Genomic DNA, 21073 nt, shown 5'->3' on the forward strand with positions numbered 1-21073 from the left:
TATACAAATATGATTAATAAACAGAGTACAATGCATAATCCCAGATGCACCTTAGAGTTAGAATAATATACTTTTTATTGCATTACAGTAGTAAGAATGAGATTGTTTTCACATTAAATTGATTTAATTGTCATGAAAATGGCACAATCCAAAAGTAAAACATAATAGTGTAAAAACATAGGCTTAATTTTCTTTATGTGAAATATAGTTTTACTTTTAGGTAAAATAATATGGACATTTCTTGATATATATTTATAATATATATAACAGTGTTATTTTAGTATTATTTGTACTATTATAGTATTTATTAATAGTTTTAATTTTCAGATGTTTTATTTTCATGTTCATTTTAGTTTAAGTTTTAGTAATTGTGTACTTTAGAATTTTTTATTCGTTTCGTATCATTTCCATTTAGCTTTAATTTAAATCTATAACTATGTATTATCTTTTATTTTAATGTTAGTAATTTAAGTACTTAAACTTTTATTTACTTAACCTAAAACTATTTTATTTCAATTAGTTGCCAAGGTGATATTTATCATTTTTTAGTATTTTAGAACAATAACAACACCGTTTCAAACTCTTCCCACTTGTTTCCATATGTTTTCTGTGGAACAAAAAAGGTGAATTTAAAAGAGCATTCACACACTCTTCTGGCGGCCTTCAAGCTTCAAAAAGGAGCAAAAACACCATTAAAATAAGTCCAATGACCTGTGCACTTTATTCCAAGCATTTTGAGACTTTTATGGTGGAGCTTGACAGTCGTGGTCACTATGAACTGAGATCGCCATGTGAAGATTCCTGAGTTTATATTTTTGTGTCTCTGTGCTCTCTATAACTGTATGTTATGGTTGTGTTGTTCAGGCTCGACTCTTCCCCGAGTGCTTCCTCTCTGTGCTCCGTCCCGTGTGGAGGCTCTGTTCCCTCACTCCCCAGACTCCTGCGAGGCAGAGAAGCCAGGAGACCGAGGAGGAAGCTCATGTCTGCTGTCCTTCCTGCCTGGAGACGCTCTGTCCCTGCTGATCAGTGAACCCAGAGACGGCTGGCACTACGGCCAGAACGAGCGCACGGGACGGTATCTGACCATCAGCCTTTCAGTCAGGGACAGTTAAAGTGCCCCTATTATGCCTTTTCGAATATTACCTTTCATGCAGTGTGTCATGTAGCTGAATGTGAACATAAACTATCTGCAAAGTTGTGAAGCCGACAGTGCACGATAAATAAAGTCGTTGTCTATAAAAAAAAAGAGTCGGCTCGCAATCGCTTAAACGAGTCATCAGGAATTCGAATCTTATTCTGTTACGGCTCTACGTCACAAAGTAACACATTTGCATAATGTCCGCCCACGTTCTACGTCGCCAACTTGCCCGCCCACAAACAGTAACATTTCCGTGTGGTTAACCTCATGTCGAGAAGACGCTGTATCCTGTATCCAATCCAGAGCAGTCTCTCTACGGCTCTGGACCAATCACAAAGGACTGCGCCATCTGACCAATCACAGCAGTGAGGGCTCATTTACGAATCATTTAGAAATGAGGTAAAATGAAATCTGTTTTTTGAGAAAACTAATTAACTAACGTGTTTTTTGACCTTGCATGCATGTAAACCTGTTTTAGGAGACTCATAAAACATTATTAGCAACCTTAAAAATGGCATAATAGGGGCACTTTAAACATTAGCTATGCGTCATTTTCATACTGATTTGTGGTGCAGAACTAAATAATTATATCAGCAGCAATATGAGGGGCCTGTTCCTAGAACAAAGCTTATATGGTCATTTTACAATGGATTGGCATAAACCAAGATTTTGAGGATCAGTGTTATTTTAGTATTATTAATATACTAATATAGTATTTAGTAATATTTTGAAATTGTTTGTATTTTTATATTTTCAGTTTTATTTTAATTTTAGTTAAATTTTTTGTCCAACTTTTTGTTGTTTGTCTTTTTTATTCGTTTTTTTTTATGTATGTTTTTATTCATTTTTATTTTAGTTTGAGTAATTTATTACTTAAACTTATTTTATTTACAGTTAGTTGCCAAAGCAACATTTCTAATTTATTTCTTCTGTATTTATATTTTATTTAAATTTTTGGCCATTGTGTTGTATGTTGTTGTCATTTTTATTAGTCTGTTTTTTTTATTACATTTTTAGAAATGTTTATTTTAGCTTTAATTTCAGTAATTTAAGTACCGGTACTTTAAATGAAAATTAGAAATGTTGCTTTGGCCACTAACTGAAATAAAATAAGTACTAAAATGACTGAAACTACAATTTAAAAAGCATAATAGAAATATTTTTTAAAACCAAAAATTTAAAAAACACAACAAAATGACCAAAAATTAATCCAAGATTTAAATAGATTTAGATTAAAATTAAATATAAATATTACATTAAAATTAAATTAGAAATTAGAAATGTTGCTTTGTTAGCTACGTGAGATAAAATGTTAAATTTTTTGTGTAATATTTCAATAATTTTGTTTCTGTTTTATTTCAATTAAAGACATTTTTAATAGGTTTAGTGTTTGTTAATGATAACAATGCTGCTGAAGATGGAAAGATAGAGTACAGTAAGTGTGAGCTTTGGGATCACGTGTCTGAAATACAGTGCAATCTATATTATCAGAGGGGCTTTTTTTCTGTGCATTAATGCATATTATTAACTGCAGTGCATTTCATTTCATCTGGTTTGAACAAACATCATCAGCAATTTTTTCCCAGCCTGTCCATTTCAGTCTTGTATGAACAGGCCTTTTAAAACAAACAAGCATAGAAGAGCTGCTGTTCAGATATTCAAATGCTCATCTTTTATTGTTATGCTGATGTTCTGAACTCTCCTTCATAGAAAAGGCTGGTTTCCCTTCTCCTACACACAGCCTTTCCCCAACACTCCCGGACAAGATCTCAGGTCTGTAGGAAAAACAAAGCCCCATCCGAATGACGTACAGTAATATCTTGCTGCTGTCTCAGAAGGGCATGCATTCCCATCACTCCTCTCTTCTTCTCTGTGTCTCTCATCACGGCTGCAGTCCTCCTGCTCTGTCGAAGGTGAACAGCACCAGTATGGGGCAGCTGGACAGGCTTCCCCCCGCGGGTCAGATGCCGCAGGTCAGTCCTGACTCCGAGGACGAGAGGAGCGTCTTGTCTCAGCGCATCAGCACCTTCAGACCACGACCCTACAGCATGATGAACCCCGAGACCAGCAGGATGAGGGTCAGAGAAACCACCACCTGTGACTGTATTACTGTTTGAATAAAATGAAAATGTGCTGTGAATGTGCTCACCCTCAGGCCATCCGAGAGGTAGATGAGTTTGTTTCTTCATCAGGTTTGGAGAAATGTAGCATTGCATCAGTGTCTCAGCAATGGATGCTCTGCAGTGAATGGGTGCCGTCAGAATGAGAGTCCAAACAGCTGATAAAAACATCACAATAATCCACAGCACTCCAGTCCATCAGTTAACATCTGGAGAAGACAAAAACTGAAACAAATCCAGCATTAAGACGTTCTTAACTTCAAACAGTTGATTCTGGCCAAAATATGAGTCCATAATCAATAATAATACTGCCTCCAGTGAAAAAGTGCATCTCCTGTTGTCTCTCGCATCAAAATCCAGCCACATATTTGTTTAGAGCTGTTTGAACGCTGCTTGATCTGTGCAGATTTCTCTCCTGATTCAGACCAGAACACTTTTTCACTGGAGGAAGAGTTATTATGGATTATGAACTCATATTTGAGTTAAAAACGTCTTAATGCTGGATTTGTTTCAGCTTTTGTCTTCTCCAGATGTTAACTGATGGACTGGAGTGCTGTGGATTATTTGTGGATTATTGTGATGTTTTTATCAGCTCTCATTCTGACGGCACCCATTCACTACACAGCATCCATTGCTGAGACACTGATGCAATGCTACATTTCTCCAAATCTGATGAAGAAACAAACTCAACTACATCTCGGAGGGCCTGAGGGTGAGCACATTTTCAGCACATTTTTATTTATTTGTTTTTGGGTGAACTATTCCTTTAAGACAATGCAGGTGAATAGGGAAAAAACAAACCACGGTACATTATTTTTGCACTAATTTACATACAATTCCAGAACAGAAATCTGAACATTGGATAAAAACAGGTTTGATTCTTGTTTGATTTTGTTGATGCATTAAAGTTAAAGGTGTTATACGAACAGCCTTTAAAGATATGTACTGGAATTAAAATCTACAGTTGCAAATAGTCAAAGTGCAATAAAAATACACATTTAAAGGGACAGTTCACCCAAAAATGAAAACTCTGTCATCATTTAATCACCCTCAAGTTGTTCCAAACCTGTATGAGTTTCTTTCTAATGTTAAACATAAAAGACGATATTTTGAAGAATGTCAGAAACCAAACAGTTGATTTTTTTCAACAGCTGAAAGAAACTCATACAGGTTTGGAACAACTTGAGGGTGATTAAATGATGACAAGAGTTTTCATTTTTGGACGAACTGTCCCTTTAAATGTGTATTTTGGATGTTTTCATACACATAAGTTATGGAAGCAAAATAGCCCAAAATCTCAAAACTGACCAGTGCATGAAAAACGAATGTTTTGCTTGTAGTGTCTCAAGAGGATCCTTACAGAAGATTATTATTATTAATTTTTTTCATTGGAACCTTTTCCATTGTAAATGTTCATTTATATCTCTTTCTGACTAAATCATGCTGGGATTTAGAATATATCGGCTTATATTCTGCTGACATGTGTTTTCATGTTCCTCAGACGTCGACTGATTTCACCTCGACGCCTCCATCACCCAGCAGGTAAAGCTAGTCCCCTGTGTTCAGAAGAGCTCTCCATGTCTGATGGGTTAGTTCATTTAACCGTCCCCTCTTCACAGGATCAACCCGTTCGCTCATATTCGACTCAAGAAGACGGTGACCAATGATCGCTCCGCCCCGCTGATACAGCAGAGCCTTTGATTGACAGCCAGAGGTGCTCCTGTTAATGCGTCATGAATAACCCAACCTCTGAGCTTACACTTTTGCATACAGAAACCCATTTATACAATAACTAGTATCAGAGAATGAAGTGCAGTTCAATGCATTTAGATCATTTAGGATTTAGCTGATCAAATGCATATTCAATATATATTACGTTATAAGAAAATGAAATATTTCAAGAGGGTTTTACAGCAGAGCCTTTGATTGACAGCCAGAGATGCTCCTGTTAATGCGTCATGAATAACCCAACCTCTGAGCTTACACTTTTGCATACAGAAACCCATTTATACAATAACTAGTATCAGAGAATGAAGTGCAGTTCAATGCATTTAGATCATTTAGGATTTAGCTGATCAAATGCATATTCAATATATATTACGTTATAAGAAAATGAAATATTTCAAGAGGGTTTTATGTATTTCGGATGAGTGCACATGGGATAGAACATGGAAAAATCGACCTCTAACGTTTGATCTCATAATGTGGCTTCTTCAGTATTTGAACTCCTTTACTGTGATGTGTGATGTCTGCAGTGAAAATGATGACAAAGCTTTTGGCAACTGATATTTGTGGAGATGATTCCCGATTTAGTTTCATGAAATGTATTAGATGTACAGGTTGGTGAGTATAAAAAAGATATGTATTTTCTGGTACACAAATGCACATTTCATAATCACATTTTTTTAAAAGGAATAGTTGATCCAAATGTAAATTCTGTGGTTATTTACTCAGTGTTGGGGAAGGTTATTTTTTAAATGTAATGCATTACAATATTGCATTACTCCCTTATTTTGTTAGTTACTTTGTTACTTGGAAAGTATTGTGTTGCGTTACGTTTTCTCATCTGGTCTGGGCTTGCATGTTTGGTTTTAATATAATAAGTTCTACTTTTGGCTAGAACTTTAAATGAAAAATGTAAAATAGTAATAAAAACTGTAATAGTATCTCAAATATGACGATAATGACATAATAATAATAAAATACACACAAACACCAATAAATATCATAGCTAAATATATATATTTATTTACAAATTCCCCAAATTAAAGAAACACCCAAATAACCCTGGTGTCGGGCGTTTACACACTGCAGAAGGATAATATACCTGGATAATTGTATGGAATCGCTTGGTTCATCATTCCTGTGTACTTCGTTAAAGGGCTCAAAGCCGGCAAAACGCAAGCTGAAAACACAACATATATATATATATATATATATATATATATATCTTAAAATTCATAAAGCAGGACGATGAAGATCCATAATGTGATGCTGTGCATTAATGTCTCGCTCACCCAGCAGCCCGATACCGCAGGAAACTGTGATCACAGGCTCTTTATTCCAAGCGTTCTTCAAAAACCTGCCAACTAGAGAAACTAGAGTTTGACTGCAGTGCATAACATGCCTAACGGTATCACACGGTAATACCGCGGTACACGATAATAGTGCTGAATTACTGCCACGTCGGAAATAAAACATGCTAGTAGCATGGTACATTCTGGCAGATTCTGTTAGCATTCTAGAGGCGTCAGATAAGTTCTCGTATCGATATAAATCATGTTTTCAATGTGTGTTCAAAGCAAACGACAGCTAACGTTAATATGAGACCAAGGTCATTCTCGTATTTCCACATTATACATTCATTATTTTTAGTACACGGATATATTGTGATAGCCCTCGTGAGCTCCCAGTTTAATCTGTTATTGCAAACACGACCGAGACGAGCTAAAACAGAACACAATATCTATCAAGCAGCTAACGCGCAAAAAAAAATACTTACTGGCCGCCATGTTCGCTTTTGTAGTCCTGTCTCAGGCATCATGGGAAATGTAGTTCAATAATGTTGGTGACGCTTTCGCTCTGGATTGGCTGAACGGTCAATGACGTATTTAAAACGCGTCTTGTTGTTTGGAGATGTAGATGTTTAGTTTTATTTACTTGCTTGTGCTTCGATTCAATTATGCATAGACCGAACTGATGAGGAGTAGAAAACACCTGCAGGATTTATAATAAACTGACTGAATCATGTGTGGCTCTTTACAATATTACTAACTTAAAGGCGAGTATAGAGTTAAAATCATTAAAACGGGTTTTAAGCGTGGAACTCATATTAGCATATTGATATTTGAGTTGATAGAAGCATGCTTAGTTATCAGTAAGATCATTAACAAATTATCTGTAATCCACTCGTGGAATATGCTGTTTTATTAACGTTACTAACTTAATATGGTATGCTTTATTGAATGCACTTTTCGAACAGCACGTCTGGTTTATGTGAGTTCTGTGTGCTTCAGATGATGGAGGATTTCTCAGGTCTGGCTCTTCCTCCGCTGTTCGGGGGTCACTTTCTGGAAGCGGAGCTGGAGACGGGTGGCGTGGAGCTGGGCCCCAGCGGCACTGAGCTCCTGGATAGCGATGGGGCCCCGTCGGGCCCCGCACAGGACGAGGAAGATGAGAGGAGGGAGCTGGACAAAAAGAAGTATCAAGCTCTCAGCAAGAGGTGCAAGGAGATTGAACAGGTGAACAGACTTCCAATAAACCAGTGCAAACTCTGACTTTCGTCCATGAAAAACTAAAGCTCAGTTTTTGAATCTAAAAGGGAAAAAGAGTGGTCAGGATATTCTTCAGAAATTCACCTTTTGTGTTGCCTGGAAAAAATACACGCATTTGTAGCACAACATGATGGATGTTTGTGAAAGTTTACACGTATGACTTATGAACCTGTTCTCAGGTAAATGAGAAGATTTTGGGACGACTTCACCAGGTGCAGAGACTGACACGCCGACTGAGGAAAGAAAGAAGGTACACGTGAACATAGAAACACTAGAGCATATTAATAAAAGCATAAACTGAATAAGAGTCATAACAATGACTGCTACTGATGATTTAAGGAATTAGTTACCCAAAAATGAAAAATTGCTTAAATGTGCTCACCCTCAGATGAGTTTGTTTCTTCATCAGATTTGTAGAAATGTAGCATTGCATCAGTGTCTCAGCAATGGATGCTCTGCAGTGAATGGGTGCCGTCAGAACGAGAGTCCAAACAGCTGATAAAAACATCACAATAATCCACAAGTAATCCACAGCACTCCAGTCCATCAGTTAACATCTGGAGAAGACACAAGCTGCGTGTTTGTAAGAAACCAAGAAATCAAGACCTTTTTTTTTGTAGTTTTGGACAAAATATGAGTCCATCAAAAGTACATCAAATCCAGCCACATATGTGTTTAGAGCTGTTTGACCGCTGCTTGATCTGTGCAGATTTCTCTCCTGATTCACACCAGAACACTTTTTCACTGGAGGAAGCGTTATTATGAATTATGGACTCATATTTCAGTTAAAAACGTCTTAATGCTGGATTTGTTTCAGCTTTTGTCTTCTCCAGATGTTAACTGATGGACTGGAGTGCTGTGGATTATTTGTGGATTATTGTGATGTTTTTATCAGCTCTCATTCTGACGGCACCCATTCACTGCAGAGCACCCATTGCTGAGACACTGATGCAATGCTACATTTCTACAAATCTGATGAAGAAGCAAACTCATCTGAGGGTGAGCACATTTAAACAAATTTTAATTTTTGGGTGAACTATTTCTTTAATCTTTTGATTTATTTTTTGATTATCTATCCCAACTGTGAATCTCTCATTTGTTCCATTAGTATCGTAACACAGTAGCATGTTTAATGGCTGAACGTGTGTGTGTGTCAGGTTTCTGATGAAGACTCTGGACTCGTATGGAGATGATTACAGGACGGCACAGCTCACCATCACACTGGAGGTCACCCAATTCCGATCCCAAGTTTTCAGTTTGATATTAATTAAACTGTTTGTTCTAACACTACAGTCTGTATCGATGACTCGTGCTTCACACTTCATGTGTTCCTACAGGATGAAGGGAAGGCAGGTTTAGATTCAGCTGTTGGTGCTGATGAAGAAAGCTCTTCTCCAACGTGTCCTCATCAGTCGGCAGCTGGACCAAAGAAAAAGAGACACCGGGTCCCAAAGGACAGAGAGAGAGATGCACAGGTATAAGAGACCCGGAGACTTTGGTTTAAAGAATAGAAACCCTCAATGCAGTATGCTTCTACACTGCTGGTCAAACGTTTGGGGTCGGCAAGATCGAGGCTGCATTTATTTGATCTAATACAGTAAAAATTGTGGAAAATTATTACAATTTAAAACAGCTGTTTTCTATGTGAAAATCTGTTAAAGTGTATTTAATTTCTGTGATGCGCAGCTGTATTTTCAGCATCATTACTCCAGTCTTCAGTGTCACATGATCTTCAGAAATCATTCTAATATGCTGATTTGCTGCTCAAGAAACATTTCTGATTATTATCAATGTTGAAAACAGTCGTGCTGCACAATATTTGTGTGGAAACTGATGCATTTGATTTTTCAGGATTCACAGATGAATAGAAAGTTCAAAAGAACAGCATTTATTTAAAATTGATTTTTAATTTTTTTGCATTATAAATGTCTTTACTGTCACTTTTTTCATAATTTTAATGTCTCTGCTGAAAAAAAAAAAGTATTAAAAAATCTTACTGACCCCAAACAGTAGTGTGTCAGTGACCCATTAATGCATGTAATATTATTTTCCACCGAGATGAAACATCATTTCAGAAAGCGACTTCCATAGAGAACATTATAGTCTGAAGTTCTGAACTGACATTGTTTATTTTCTTAATGCACATTCAAATTGAAATGTGCACTGCTGAATCACATGCATCTCCATTAACTCTATTTGAAAGCATCACGCCTCTCCTCATGATTCGAGGAATCATTGGTGCACAAATGCTGCAATAGCTATAAGCAGCAGTAATGGTGACGCTCGTCTTCGCGGATGTTTTAAAGTGTGTTTTGTTGTTTCCCGTCAGATGGAGTCGGAGCATCCGCTCGTGACGGAGGGTCAGTTCACAGGATTCCCCAGCCCTAGTTCACCGTCTCACTGATCCCAGACCGGAAGAAGAGCACGCCGAGGCTGACAGACTCTAACTCCCAGCATGCATGAAATCACCAAACTGTTTTTGTGGGGGTGAAAAAAAATTTTTGTCGGGAAATTACGACTTTTTTTTATAAATCTTTTTTATGTAACTCCAGCATTTGGGCCCGATCTTTTGTCATGATGAAGACATTAAACGTTTTTTCAGTTTAACTTCGTCTTTTACAAGAAAACGCTTCCCCTGCCAAAGACAAGTTTTTACGGCTTTTATACACTCGGGGGTCGCTATTACGCATTTACGAGTACAAAACCTCCCGGAGAAACGAGCGATCTCTTATGGAAACAGATGCATATGAAAAATAATGCGATCATCAGCAATAGACAGCATATAAATGAAAACTGCATAATGTTACGATCCAGGAAGTGATGTCTGTGCAAGCTTTGGAGGTGTTGATGGAAGCGATTTACTGGATTTATGCTTTGATAATCATACTGAATATTATCCAGATGTAGTGTTTGATAAAAATGTGATTTTCTCACCTTTTTGCTCAATTATGCAGTTTTTATGAAACCTACCTATATTCAAGTGTTGATAAAAAAAGAATGCGTTAAGCTAGAATAAAACAGATTTTTTTTTTTTTGTTTAAAAGTAGAGGATCTTTATTTTGGCGTATTGCATATTCAAATATTCATACAGCAAATTATACCGGAGGCCATCAAATTGTAGTGAAAATCATCAAAATCGCTGGCGGTGGCTGGCAACTTTTTTCAACAATGCTGGCGGTGAAAGAGTTAACGACCAGAACTTTTGACACCAAATGCGCTCCACATCCGTACAAGTGAAGCATGCGGCTGTGGTGGAGTCTATCTGTGTTTGCCGTATCTGTTGAAGCGGCGGTACAGGAAGCTGATCCTCTTATCCAGGCTGTGCTTGTCCTCGGTCAGCATTCGCTCTCCCACCATCCGCTTCTTCCTGATGAGCCGCTGGAGCTCGTTTCCGCTGAAGCCTCGGAGCCACACCGGTCCCCGGATCAGGTCTTTTGGATGAGCTTTAAAATCTCCTGCAGTCAAACACAGTCAATGCTGATCAATGTAGTGCTGGATGATTTATGCAGAACATTTCGCATTTTAATGCATTATTTGTCCATTATGTTTCCTAGGGACTGTCCTGGTAGGTCATTTAAAACAAAGCACATCAAGACAAATATTTCAATCACATCTCAGTAGCACAATGAGACCAATTAGAACCGGAACAAGGAATTCATTTTCATCATTTTCATGAGTCAGAATTAATCTGTTCAAAATACAGTGATTTGTTTGTTTGCATCATGCTCATGGAACTCTCTGTGTGGCATTTTACATGCATTCAAGTTATTTACTAGGTAAATATGAAATAATTTAAGTGCATTTTTCACTGTGTATTGTTGTTTTGGTGCATGCATATGTTCATTTAGTAAAAAGCACCTTCATTATCTTACTGCATGTTCACATTTTGTATCTAATTGATTTGAGAGCAAAGCTATTAAAATACACACTGAATACTGATACTGAGATCTAGGGTTCCTACAGCACACTTTATATCACAGTAGTTCACGATTACTGGATGAGGATTTGTAAAAACCATTTTAAATGCCTCCTGTAGTGTTGGGTTCAGTTTGACCTGCATTCAGTTTTCAAACTGCTTGAAAAACTGGTTAAACTATTCATTTTTTTACTACTTTTCATTTAGCGTAATGAATGTGCATGCAAAGTTTATGCAGGCTGCACCAATTTTAAGACTTTTGTGTCGAGACAATCTGACTCTTAAATGCAATTTGCCAAAAATCACCTTGAGCAAAGAGTCAGGTTTAAAAAGAAAAACGTACTTTAGTGTTTGACAAGCTACAATAAAGTATGAAATACATAAGAATTTACTAAAGTTAAGACCTGAATTTTACTCAAAATTAACACGGGTCTACTTATTCATCCAAGGAGAATTCAATTTTATCTAGTTGAGTTCAGTAAAAAAAAAAAAAAGTCAAATTTTTAGTTTTTTATTATTTTTTTATTTTTGGAGCTCATTTATTAGACTGATGCAGCACTGAAAAGAAGTGTGAGAAACGAAACCCATTTGACCCTCACAAGGCTTTGAGAAAAAGACAACAAAAGTACAAATAGCAATATATACTAACACTAGGTACATATAATATTAGATCATATTTACTTATATGCACCTCAATTGCAAATACTACACTACAAGCTCATGACAAAAATGCATTTTTCTAATTCCATGTCCGTGCAGCTAATTTGAACATAAAATATTCACACTACATAATAGAAATATATGGAAGTTATGGAATTTCTCATATACTGTATTTCTGTTTAGTCTCTGCAACATGTTTTTTTCTTGAATCGTGTATTTTGTCGATTTCTGGGAAACTGCGTGAAAACCAACGCAACACAGAAGTTGAACACAACAGCAGACTGAACTCACAAAGAGCGATTTCTATTCTAGCCAATGAAATATAGAAATTGAGAAAAAAAAAACATTCTCTATAGAAATGCACAGTGAAATTATTTAATAAATAGCACTTAAGGGGTAAAAATGTTTATGTATTTAAAGGGGTCATATGATGCTGCTAAAAAGAACGTTATTTTATGTATTTGGTGTAATGCAATGTGTTTATGCGGTTTAAGGATAAAAAAACACATTATTTTCACGTTTGAATCTTCAGTGGCAAATTATTTAAATATAAAAAACGTACTTACAGTCTGCGAGTCAGAACAGCCGGCATTGTAGTCTACTCTCCCAGGATCAGGAAACAGTCCTCCATAAAATGCGCTGCACACATCTGTATATTTGGGTTGAACTGTTCTGGAACAGTGTTGTAAATATAACTTAATCACTGATTTCTAGTCGTGTCCTCTTTTGGAAGACCAAACAAAGTAGTTTCGCTTTCACAACAAAGCACACAGTGTCTTCACGACATGGCGGCGGCGGCAGCAACAATACTACAGCGAGAATAAAAGTTACGCCTTCTTTCTTTGCGTGAACATTTGGGCGGCGTTATGCAAATCTTCCCACATAGTGACGTAGATATGTGGGGGCGTGTTAGAACGAGCTGTTTTAGGTAGGTGTGGCTGACTCTTAACTTTTATAAAGAATATCTCTTTGGATTTGAGACTTTAGTCTTTGCAACTTTACAGATCTTCTTTATGCACCAAGAGCTTGTAACACTCCAAAGAGAAAGAAAACATTGAAATCGCTTCATATGACCCCTTTAAGTTATAATGCGCTTACCCAAGATCCCGATGTTGTCATAGACTCCAAACATGCTTCTCTTCTCCGTCCATCGATCCACCTCTTTGAGTTTGGGAACAGCGTGCATTCGTATTCTAGCGCACGTGCCTGTGTGATATACAGCACACTTTACTCACACTGCACACATTACAGAGAGTGGCTCAGCAGTGGATCTGTGCGTCACCTGCGCTGAAGAGCCTCGCGCACAGCAGAGCCGATGATTGACAGGCGGTCACCGCGCGCCTCAACACTCCTCCAGACACACACATGCTGCAATAACCACCAGAGAACAGCGATCAGCTATTACAGCTAACGTTACATCAGTTATAACGTGTTCGTGAATCACTTTAACCATGACCTTCGGTCGCGAGCACAGGACATTAGATCCAGCCGCGCTTTAAAAACACACTTTACCTTCAGCAAGTCCGCGCTGAAAATGAGAAAGAGCTTTTAAATGACACCTGAATGTTATATACTTGAAAATCCTCTAGATAAAGCTAGCGATACCGGTGTGATATCATGTGTGCGCAGTACGCTGCAGCCATTGAACGCTTTTCAGAATAAAAGTCCAGTTTATACTCAATGCATTTTAGCACTCAATGCATTTTATTTTTTCAAACTAAAAGTCTTCCTGTTTCGCAGATGGTACTGAGTTTGGATGAATGTTATAATATTTTTCCATTTATACCAGCAAACGTTAAAAATATGTTAAAATTAACATTGTTTAGAATCTGTGTTGGGGGTACCGCATTACAAGTAACGCGAGGTACGTAATCAGATTACTTTTTTCAAGTAACTAGTAAAGTAACGCATTACTTTTTAATTTACAAGAGAATATCGGAGTTACTTTTTCAAAAGAGAGAAACCGGGAGTTAGATGTTACTTTAGTTCTAGAATAAATGTGAACATGCATTAATTCATCTCACTCACTCATAAAAAAAAATCAGATTTAGTTTTCCTCAAAATGAATAAAAACAGTTAAACGCAACTCAGAATATGACTCAAAACTGCAATAATTAAATATGTTAAATAATACAAATATCCTTTATGTATTTAATCCCATTTTATTAACCAATTTGCTGCTGACCTTCAGTGATCCAATTCAACCATACTAATAAGAAAAAATTACACAAGATAAACTAACATTTCTAATTTTTTTTATTGCGGAAGAGTGTTGAACTTTCTTCTTCTGTGTTCTACTGTACAGACGTGAATTACATTTCCTTCAGCCTGAGGCTTTTGGTGTGAAAGGGCTTTTATATTTGCCAAAAATATAACTTTTTATATTAAAAGCAAACAAGCAAGCCCAGCCCAGATTTAAAAAGTAATGTAATGCATTACTTTCAATAAAAAATAACTAAGTAATGTAATTAGTTACTTTTTTAGGAAGTAACGCAATATTGTAATGCATTACTTTTAAAAGTAACTTTCCTCAACACTGGTTAGAATCTTGCCAAAGCCATTTTACTCTTTAATGATAATTATATATTTTTTTCGAACAACTTTCCTCATAAAAGTATTTTTTTATCCATTAACAGAAAGCATATATTAAAGGTCAACATTATCCATAATAAATGTATTACTAAAATCTAAATACTTGGATTTGTTGTTTTTTTTATTGTCTTTAAATTAAGAAGATTTTTATGTCTGCAAACGTTCTGTAAACTGTGCTATTAAAACGAGTTATTTTAAGTACCATCTTGTTGTTTTGTTTTACAGTATTTTATCTACAATAACTGTTTTGGCATAGAATACATTAATTGACCGCCAACTGTGGTGGGGTACACTGTTTGGGGTCTGCACTATTTTTAATGATTTCAATTCAAATATCTATTCAAATCTTGATGTTAAGTGGTTGGCCAGACAAGGCGATTGAAATTATGAGTTACAATGGTGCAATTGTCCACTAAGTTACCCTGTAGAGCCTATTATTAGATATTATAATACTGTTTTTTTTTAACTGTGTGAGTGTGTTCTGGTAAACATGGTTTATGAGGACACTTTCTGTTTCCCCATAAACCAAATGGCTTAAAAACATACTAAACAGTGTGCACGAACTAACAACTAACAATGTGTGCAATAGTTTACAATGTGTTTTGACCATATTTCTATTGACCGTATTTTAATTTTGATTAAAGAAAAAGAAAAACTGTAACATCTCTCAAAAGAATACTGAGAAATACCAATATACTGTTTGTTTGTTTTTTGGAATAAAACCACAATTTATTATTTAGCTGTTATTCAACATGCATAAATTAATGCATGCACATTAACTAATTAAAATTTCTTTTGTAAGTTGCTTTGAAGTGTTTGCTAAACACATAAATGTAATGTAATAAATAAATAAAAACACTTATTCAAACCCTATTCAAAGCATTTCGGATATTCAGAATTTTAATATTGTTCCAGTGCGTAAAGCTGACATTTGTGAAAAGTGTAACAGGATCCATGCATGTGGTTTTGAGTTTCACGGCACTACAGTTAATACAGTTAAGACTCACTGAACCAAAAATAGAAGCCAGAATATTCTGAGAGACTCTGTCGCTCACCTCTGAAAGATACTCTCACCCAACCGCATCAGATTTCTGATATTCATACACAGTTTTGTTGATTCATTGGTGCTTTGGTGATTCCTGGTGGTAATGAGATCTCATAATGACACTCAGATCCCTTTTCCCGGATGAGCTGCAATGAAATCCAAGAGTCTCCACACGATGAGGGTTAGAGAAAGTGTAGATGTGTTTCCACTTGTGTTCTCTTGAGTATTTCCAGAAGCAGTTCTTCTACAATCCAATGGTTCTCAATCCGCCGGCTTTAACCTTCACCCCTCCACTTGCTCTTGTTCCTCCTGATAGGTGGACACAGAGATTGCGCCGTATGGATCCAGAACCATCTGAGCACAGCAAACCACTGTAACCAACAGAAACAAACACAGCAGGACCAAGAAGAAGAGAGCGAAGCCCAAATCCACATCAACATTCAGTCGAGACATTGGAAGAGGCTGGTCCATGATTACTGAAGAATGGAGGAATCGACTCTATTAGAGAGTCGAAGCTTCCCTGAGTGACAAACACATGATATATAGCAGTAAACGTCCAAGATATGAGCCGGATTTGCTCATGGCATTGTCCAAACGTCACTTCTTCCCATAAATTCCCAGTTGTTCTTGTCAAAAGCAACCCTAGTCGCCGGTGTTGTGCTTCTGTCGGTGTAAAACAGACGAGTCTCACATTCCAGCACACAAATTAAGGTCTGTTCTGCGCTTGTTTGAGACTTAATGCGCATCTGAAACTACACTGAGCTGCTGAATTGCATGCAATTGATTCTGACTTAGAAATTTCATTCTCAACCGATGGAAAATGAAGACGTTTGGAAGAAATACCTTGATCCTGGCGCTGGCTCATCCTGCAGTCGTCGGTCAGGGATACATGTTCTCTTATCTCGGATATTAGCATGTCTTCCTTTGGCCTGAGAGACATACACACCAACACTTGGCACCTGTGTCCACGATGAATAGTTAAACAGGAGTTTGGTAACAATCAGGCCTTGTATGGCTTAAAACGCCCCTTTAGGCTGCTTCAGAAACACTAGAGGCCACTTCATGTGTTACCGGCGACCCGGCGAGCTGAGAATGATAAAGCACTGACAGATTTCAGACCGATGGATCAGGACACAGATTGATGGGGTTCAGATGCTGGTGGAGATGGAAACTGAAAGCTAGCACTGATGCATGAACTACACTCTTAAAGGTTTCCAAAAGGGATTGAAGAGCCATTTTTGGTTCCCCAAAAAACCTTTCAGTGAACAATTCCTAACAGAACAGTTTCATTTCAAAATTTCAATCATCTAAAGAACATTTTTCCACTTTGAAGAATGGAATGGAAAGGTTCCATGGATGTTAAAGGTTCTTCATTGAGCCATCGATGCCAAAAAGAAGCTTTATTTTTAAGAGTGTATCAGAATTGCGTGACAAAACCTCTGTTTTGAGGGCGTCTTGTCTAAAGTAATTATTGTTGTATTTTTATTTGAAGTAAATAAAAAAATATTTTTCTTCAAACATTATACAGCCAAGATTTGGTAGCAATATGACAAAAGACCACCAAATAGCTGTTTTCTATGTGAATATCTATTAAACTGTACATTTCTGTGATGCGCAGCTGTATTTTCAGCATCATTACTCCAGTCTTCAGTGTCACATGATCTTCAGAAATCATTCTAATATGCTGATTTGCTGCTCAAGAAACATTTCTGATTATTATCAATGTTGAAAACAGTTGTGATGCACAATATTTTTGTGGAAACTTTGATACATTTTATTTTTCAGGATTCACAGATGAATAGAAGGTTCAAAAGAACAGCATTTATTTGAAACAAATCTTTGATCTTGTGGCTTTTTGGAGCCACGGGTCGTAACAAATTGGGGGCTCGTCCGGGATTTGAACCTTAGGATTTGAGTGGCATTGTCGGAAGTCGCGCATGACCATTCTGGTCATTCAGGAGTACGAAAGACGTATAATCATATTTTAAGACATTTTTTTCTGGCCTTGCATAAACTTATATAAAACAGTCACACTTGCCAGTTAACGAGTAAACCTAATCAGAAACTCAAACCTGCTCCGCTGCACCCTATTCCAGTGATTGGCGAACCTTTTGAACACCTTATCACTGACTGTGTGGGGCCGTTACCATCTTCAAAGTCGGGTGGTAAATACTTGTTGACTAGAATGTGTATAAATATACGTATTCCTGCTATGGCATTGTCCAAACGTCACTTCTTCCCATAAATTCCCAGTTGTTCTTGTCAAAAGCAACCCTAGTCGCCGGTGTTGTGCTTCTGTCGGTGTAAAACAGACGAGTCTCACATTCCAGCACACAAATTAAGGTCTGTTCTGCGCTTGTTTGAGACTTAATGCGCATCTGAAACTACACTGAGCTGCTGAATTGCATGCAATTGATTCTGACTTAGAAATTTCATTCTCAACCGATGGAAAATGAAGACGTTTGGAAGAAATACCTTGATCCTGGCGCTGGCTCATCCTGCAGTCGTCGGTCAGGGATACATGTTCTCTTATCTCGGATATTAGCATGTCTTCCTTTGGCCTGAGAGACATACACACCAACACTTGGCACCTGTGTCCACGATGAATAGTTAAACAGGAGTTTGGTAACAATCAGGCCTTGTATGGCTTAAAACGCCCCTTTAGGCTGCTTCAGAAACACTAGAGGCCACTTCATGTGTTACCGGCGACCCGGCGAGCTGAGAATGATAAAGCACTGACAGATTTCAGACCGATGGATCAGGACACAGATTGATGGGGTTCAGATGCTGGTGGAGATGGAAACTGAAAGCTAGCACTGATGCATGAACTACACTCTTAAAGGTTTCCAAAAGGGATTGAAGAGCCATTTTTGGTTCCCCAAAAAACCTTTCAGTGAACAATTCCTAACAGAACAGTTTCATTTCAAAATTTCAATCATCTAAAGAACATTTTTCCACTTTGAAGAATGGAATGGAAAGGTTCCATGGATGTTAAAGGTTCTTCATTGAGCCATCGATGCCAAAAAGAAGCTTTATTTTTAAGAGTGTATCAGAATTGCGTGACAAAACCTCTGTTTTGAGGGCGTCTTGTCTAAAGTAATTATTGTTGTATTTTTATTTGAAGTAAATAAAAAAATATTTTTCTTCAAACATTATACAGCCAAGATTTGGTAGCAATATGACAAAAGACCACCAAATAGCTGTTTTCTATGTGAATATCTATTAAACTGTACATTTCTGTGATGCGCAGCTGTATTTTCAGCATCATTACTCCAGTCTTCAGTGTCACATGATCTTCAGAAATCATTCTAATATGCTGATTTGCTGCTCAAGAAACATTTCTGATTATTATCAATGTTGAAAACAGTTGTGATGCACAATATTTTTGTGGAAACTTTGATACATTTTATTTTTCAGGATTCACAGATGAATAGAAGGTTCAAAAGAACAGCATTTATTTGAAACAAATCTTTGATCTTGTGGCTTTTTGGAGCCACGGGTCGTAACAAATTGGGGGCTCGTCCGGGATTTGAACCTTAGGATTTGAGTGGCATTGTCGGAAGTCGCGCATGACCATTCTGGTCATTCAGGAGTACGAAAGACGTATAATCATATTTTAAGACATTTTTTTCTGGCCTTGCATAAACTTATATAAAACAGTCACACTTGCCAGTTAACGAGTAAACCTAATCAGAAACTCAAACCTGCTCCGCTGCACCCTATTCCAGTGATTGGCGAACCTTTTGAACACCTTATCACTGACTGTGTGGGGCCGTTACCATCTTCAAAGTCGGGTGGTAAATACTTGTTGACTAGAATGTGTATAAATATACGTATTCCTGCTGGTAACCCACTGCGTACAATCACTTCTCGCTCAATAGTAAAAGCTCTCTAAACATCATCTTGCTATTGCATACCATGCCCAAAGTCAAGGTGCACTAGAGAGGTTCCACCAGACTTTGAAGCCTCTTCTATGGGCTTATTGTACAGTTAGATGGAGTTTGGGTGGAGGGATTACCCTGGCTAAAGCTAGCGACGTGAGAGGTAGTACAGGAGAGCACTGGGTTTAGTCCCGATGACCTTGTTTTTGGTCATAAAGTTCGTGGACTTGTCTGTGCTCCAGAACTCTGTTAGAGTTCTCTCAGAAATCAGATTCTCCAAAGAATTTAGAGTCTTATGTTTACGGTTTTAAACAACGATTGGTTCAAGCACAAGAGTTGCCTGAAGCTAAGATAGGGTATTGAGCCTGATGATTGTATTTTGCGTGGTCGGTTAAATAACTCTGAGTCATTGAAGAGACTAGTCTCCATTCTTGCTCATTTACCTCCATTGCAACGTGCGGAATTTATTTCATTATTGAAGTTTTCCGGATTTGTTTGGTGACACTCCATCCCGTACAGATTGGATAGAGCATGACATTGACGTAGGGGAGGCTAAACCCATTAAGCAGAGTTTTTATCGCATCTCCGCAGATAAACGTGAGATTATGGCGGCAGAAATTAAGTACGTGCAGGAAAATTATATTGCTGTACTGTCCTTTTTAAACTGGGCATCCCCCATCTTCTCGTTGGGAAAGCTGATGGGTCAGTGAGGTTTTGCACTGATTTCCGTAAAGTTAACAGTGTAACCAAACCAGATTGTTTTCCACTTCCTCATGTAGGTTCAGCCAAATTTGTGAGCAAGTTTTACTTGCTTAAAGGCTACTGGCAGGATATTTCCTCATTTGTCACCCCTACGGGATTATACTCTTATAAAGTTATGAGTTTTGGGTTAAGGAATGCCCCAGCAACGTTTCAACATCTTATGATAATTTCAGGACTTGGCAGTTGTGCAGTCTACTTGGATGATCTCGTTGTGTTTAGTGATAGCTGGGACACTCATATTAAATGCGTTCGTGCCGTGTTGAGGCGTCTGTCCAAGCAGGGGTGCCGCAAGCAATCTTGGGCCCTATGAAAGAATATGAGGTTGGGCCCCCTACCGCGCCAAACATGCATACAAGCCAACCTAGCTATTCAAAATCTTTGTCTGCAATTTAACAATATTGACCTATTGTTATTGCTTTTGACCATTAGGTATCGGTAACATAATTCATTCAGAACCTTTTCTATGAACATAGACTTTCTGTACCACACTATTCTGCTGATATGGAACGAGTTTGACTCCAATCGCTCCTTGATTTGCTTAATAAAAGCCTCCTTTGAGATAGTTTTGACAGACATGTTTATTGTGTATTATTTTCAACGTGTTTATTGCTAAGTTTAGTGTGGCAAAATAGAAGCCAGCTGTAATTCGTGGGCAATGTATGTGGTTACCATGACAACCTCACGC

The 21073-nt window shown here is 37.5% G+C and overlaps 4 protein-coding genes across 5 annotated transcripts in view; 2 read left to right on the forward strand and 2 right to left on the reverse strand.

Annotated features, from left to right (window-relative positions):
* LOC107689017 (brain-specific angiogenesis inhibitor 1-associated protein 2-like) overlaps nt 1–5152 on the forward strand; it is a 34364-nt gene extending 29212 nt beyond the window's left edge. The window contains exons 11-15 of the mRNA XM_016486888.1: nt 784–1075; nt 2849–2911; nt 3033–3216; nt 4760–4800; nt 4878–5152. Coding sequence (XP_016342374.1) covers nt 784–1075; nt 2849–2911; nt 3033–3216; nt 4760–4800; nt 4878–4959 — 662 coding nt within the window. The 3' untranslated portion in view covers nt 4960–5152. The remainder of the gene's footprint in view (nt 1–783; nt 1076–2848; nt 2912–3032; nt 3217–4759; nt 4801–4877) is intronic.
* Nucleotides 5153–6023: 871 nt separating this feature from the next.
* Nucleotides 6024–6850, reverse strand: LOC107688994 (NADH dehydrogenase [ubiquinone] 1 alpha subcomplex subunit 3-like). Its single transcript, XM_016486854.1, has 3 exons — nt 6761–6850; nt 6276–6347; nt 6024–6163 (listed from the first exon to the last, which is right to left on the reverse strand). Exons 1-3 carry the CDS (start codon nt 6768–6770, stop codon nt 6060–6062), a joined length of 186 nt encoding a protein of 61 aa, XP_016342340.1. The 5' UTR covers nt 6771–6850; the 3' UTR covers nt 6024–6059.
* Nucleotides 6851–6895: 45 nt separating this feature from the next.
* Nucleotides 6896–10143, forward strand: tfpt (TCF3 (E2A) fusion partner). 2 transcript variants are annotated; one of them, XM_016486852.1, is made up of 6 exons: nt 6896–7039; nt 7241–7499; nt 7712–7782; nt 8690–8759; nt 8870–9007; nt 9862–10143. In XM_016486852.1, the coding sequence occupies exons 2-6, from the start codon at nt 7275–7277 to the stop codon at nt 9934–9936; spliced, it is 579 nt and encodes a 192-aa protein (XP_016342338.1). In that variant the 5' UTR covers nt 6896–7039; nt 7241–7274; the 3' UTR covers nt 9937–10143. The 2 variants fall into 2 exon arrangements, with proteins under 2 accessions (XP_016342338.1, XP_016342339.1); XM_016486853.1 differs by having other exon boundaries at nt 7275–7499.
* A 425-nt stretch (nt 10144–10568) lies between these two features.
* mrpl51 (mitochondrial ribosomal protein L51) lies at nt 10569–13762 on the reverse strand. Its single transcript, XM_016486899.1, has 4 exons — nt 13621–13762; nt 13391–13476; nt 13207–13314; nt 10569–10987 (listed from the first exon to the last, which is right to left on the reverse strand). Exons 2-4 carry the CDS (start codon nt 13473–13475, stop codon nt 10791–10793), a joined length of 390 nt encoding a protein of 129 aa, XP_016342385.1. The 5' UTR covers nt 13476; nt 13621–13762; the 3' UTR covers nt 10569–10790.
* Between the last annotated feature and the right edge of the window lie 7311 nt (nt 13763–21073).

This window comes from Sinocyclocheilus anshuiensis, unplaced genomic scaffold (genome assembly GCF_001515605.1).
Source record: "Sinocyclocheilus anshuiensis isolate Anshui unplaced genomic scaffold, SAMN03320099.WGS_v1.1 scaffold181, whole genome shotgun sequence".
NCBI classification, from domain to species: domain Eukaryota; kingdom Metazoa; phylum Chordata; class Actinopteri; order Cypriniformes; family Cyprinidae; genus Sinocyclocheilus; species Sinocyclocheilus anshuiensis.

Excerpts from the sequence above, each read along its gene's own strand:
- LOC107688994 (XM_016486854.1), bottom strand. Across the intron at positions 6,164-6,275 it reads CTGCGGTATCGGGCTGCTGG|CTTGCGTTTTGCCGGCTTTG; the intron begins GTGAGCGAGACA and ends TTGTGTTTTCAG.
- tfpt (XM_016486852.1), top strand. The coding sequence starts at position 7,275 with ATGATGGAGGATTTCTCAGGTCTGGCTCTTCCTCCGCTGTTCGGGGGT. Across the intron at positions 7,500-7,711 it reads GGTGCAAGGAGATTGAACAG|GTAAATGAGAAGATTTTGGG; the intron begins GTGAACAGACTT and ends ACCTGTTCTCAG. Across the intron at positions 8,760-8,869 it reads AGCTCACCATCACACTGGAG|GATGAAGGGAAGGCAGGTTT; the intron begins GTCACCCAATTC and ends GTGTTCCTACAG.
- mrpl51 (XM_016486899.1), bottom strand. The coding sequence starts at position 13,475 with ATGTGTGTGTCTGGAGGAGTGTTGAGGCGCGCGGTGACCGCCTGTCAA. Across the intron at positions 13,315-13,390 it reads CGCGAGGCTCTTCAGCGCAG|GCACGTGCGCTAGAATACGA; the intron begins GTGACGCACAGA and ends TATATCACACAG. Across the intron at positions 10,988-13,206 it reads TGACAACATCGGGATCTTGG|GAGATTTTAAAGCTCATCCA; the intron begins GTAAGCGCATTA and ends GTTTGACTGCAG.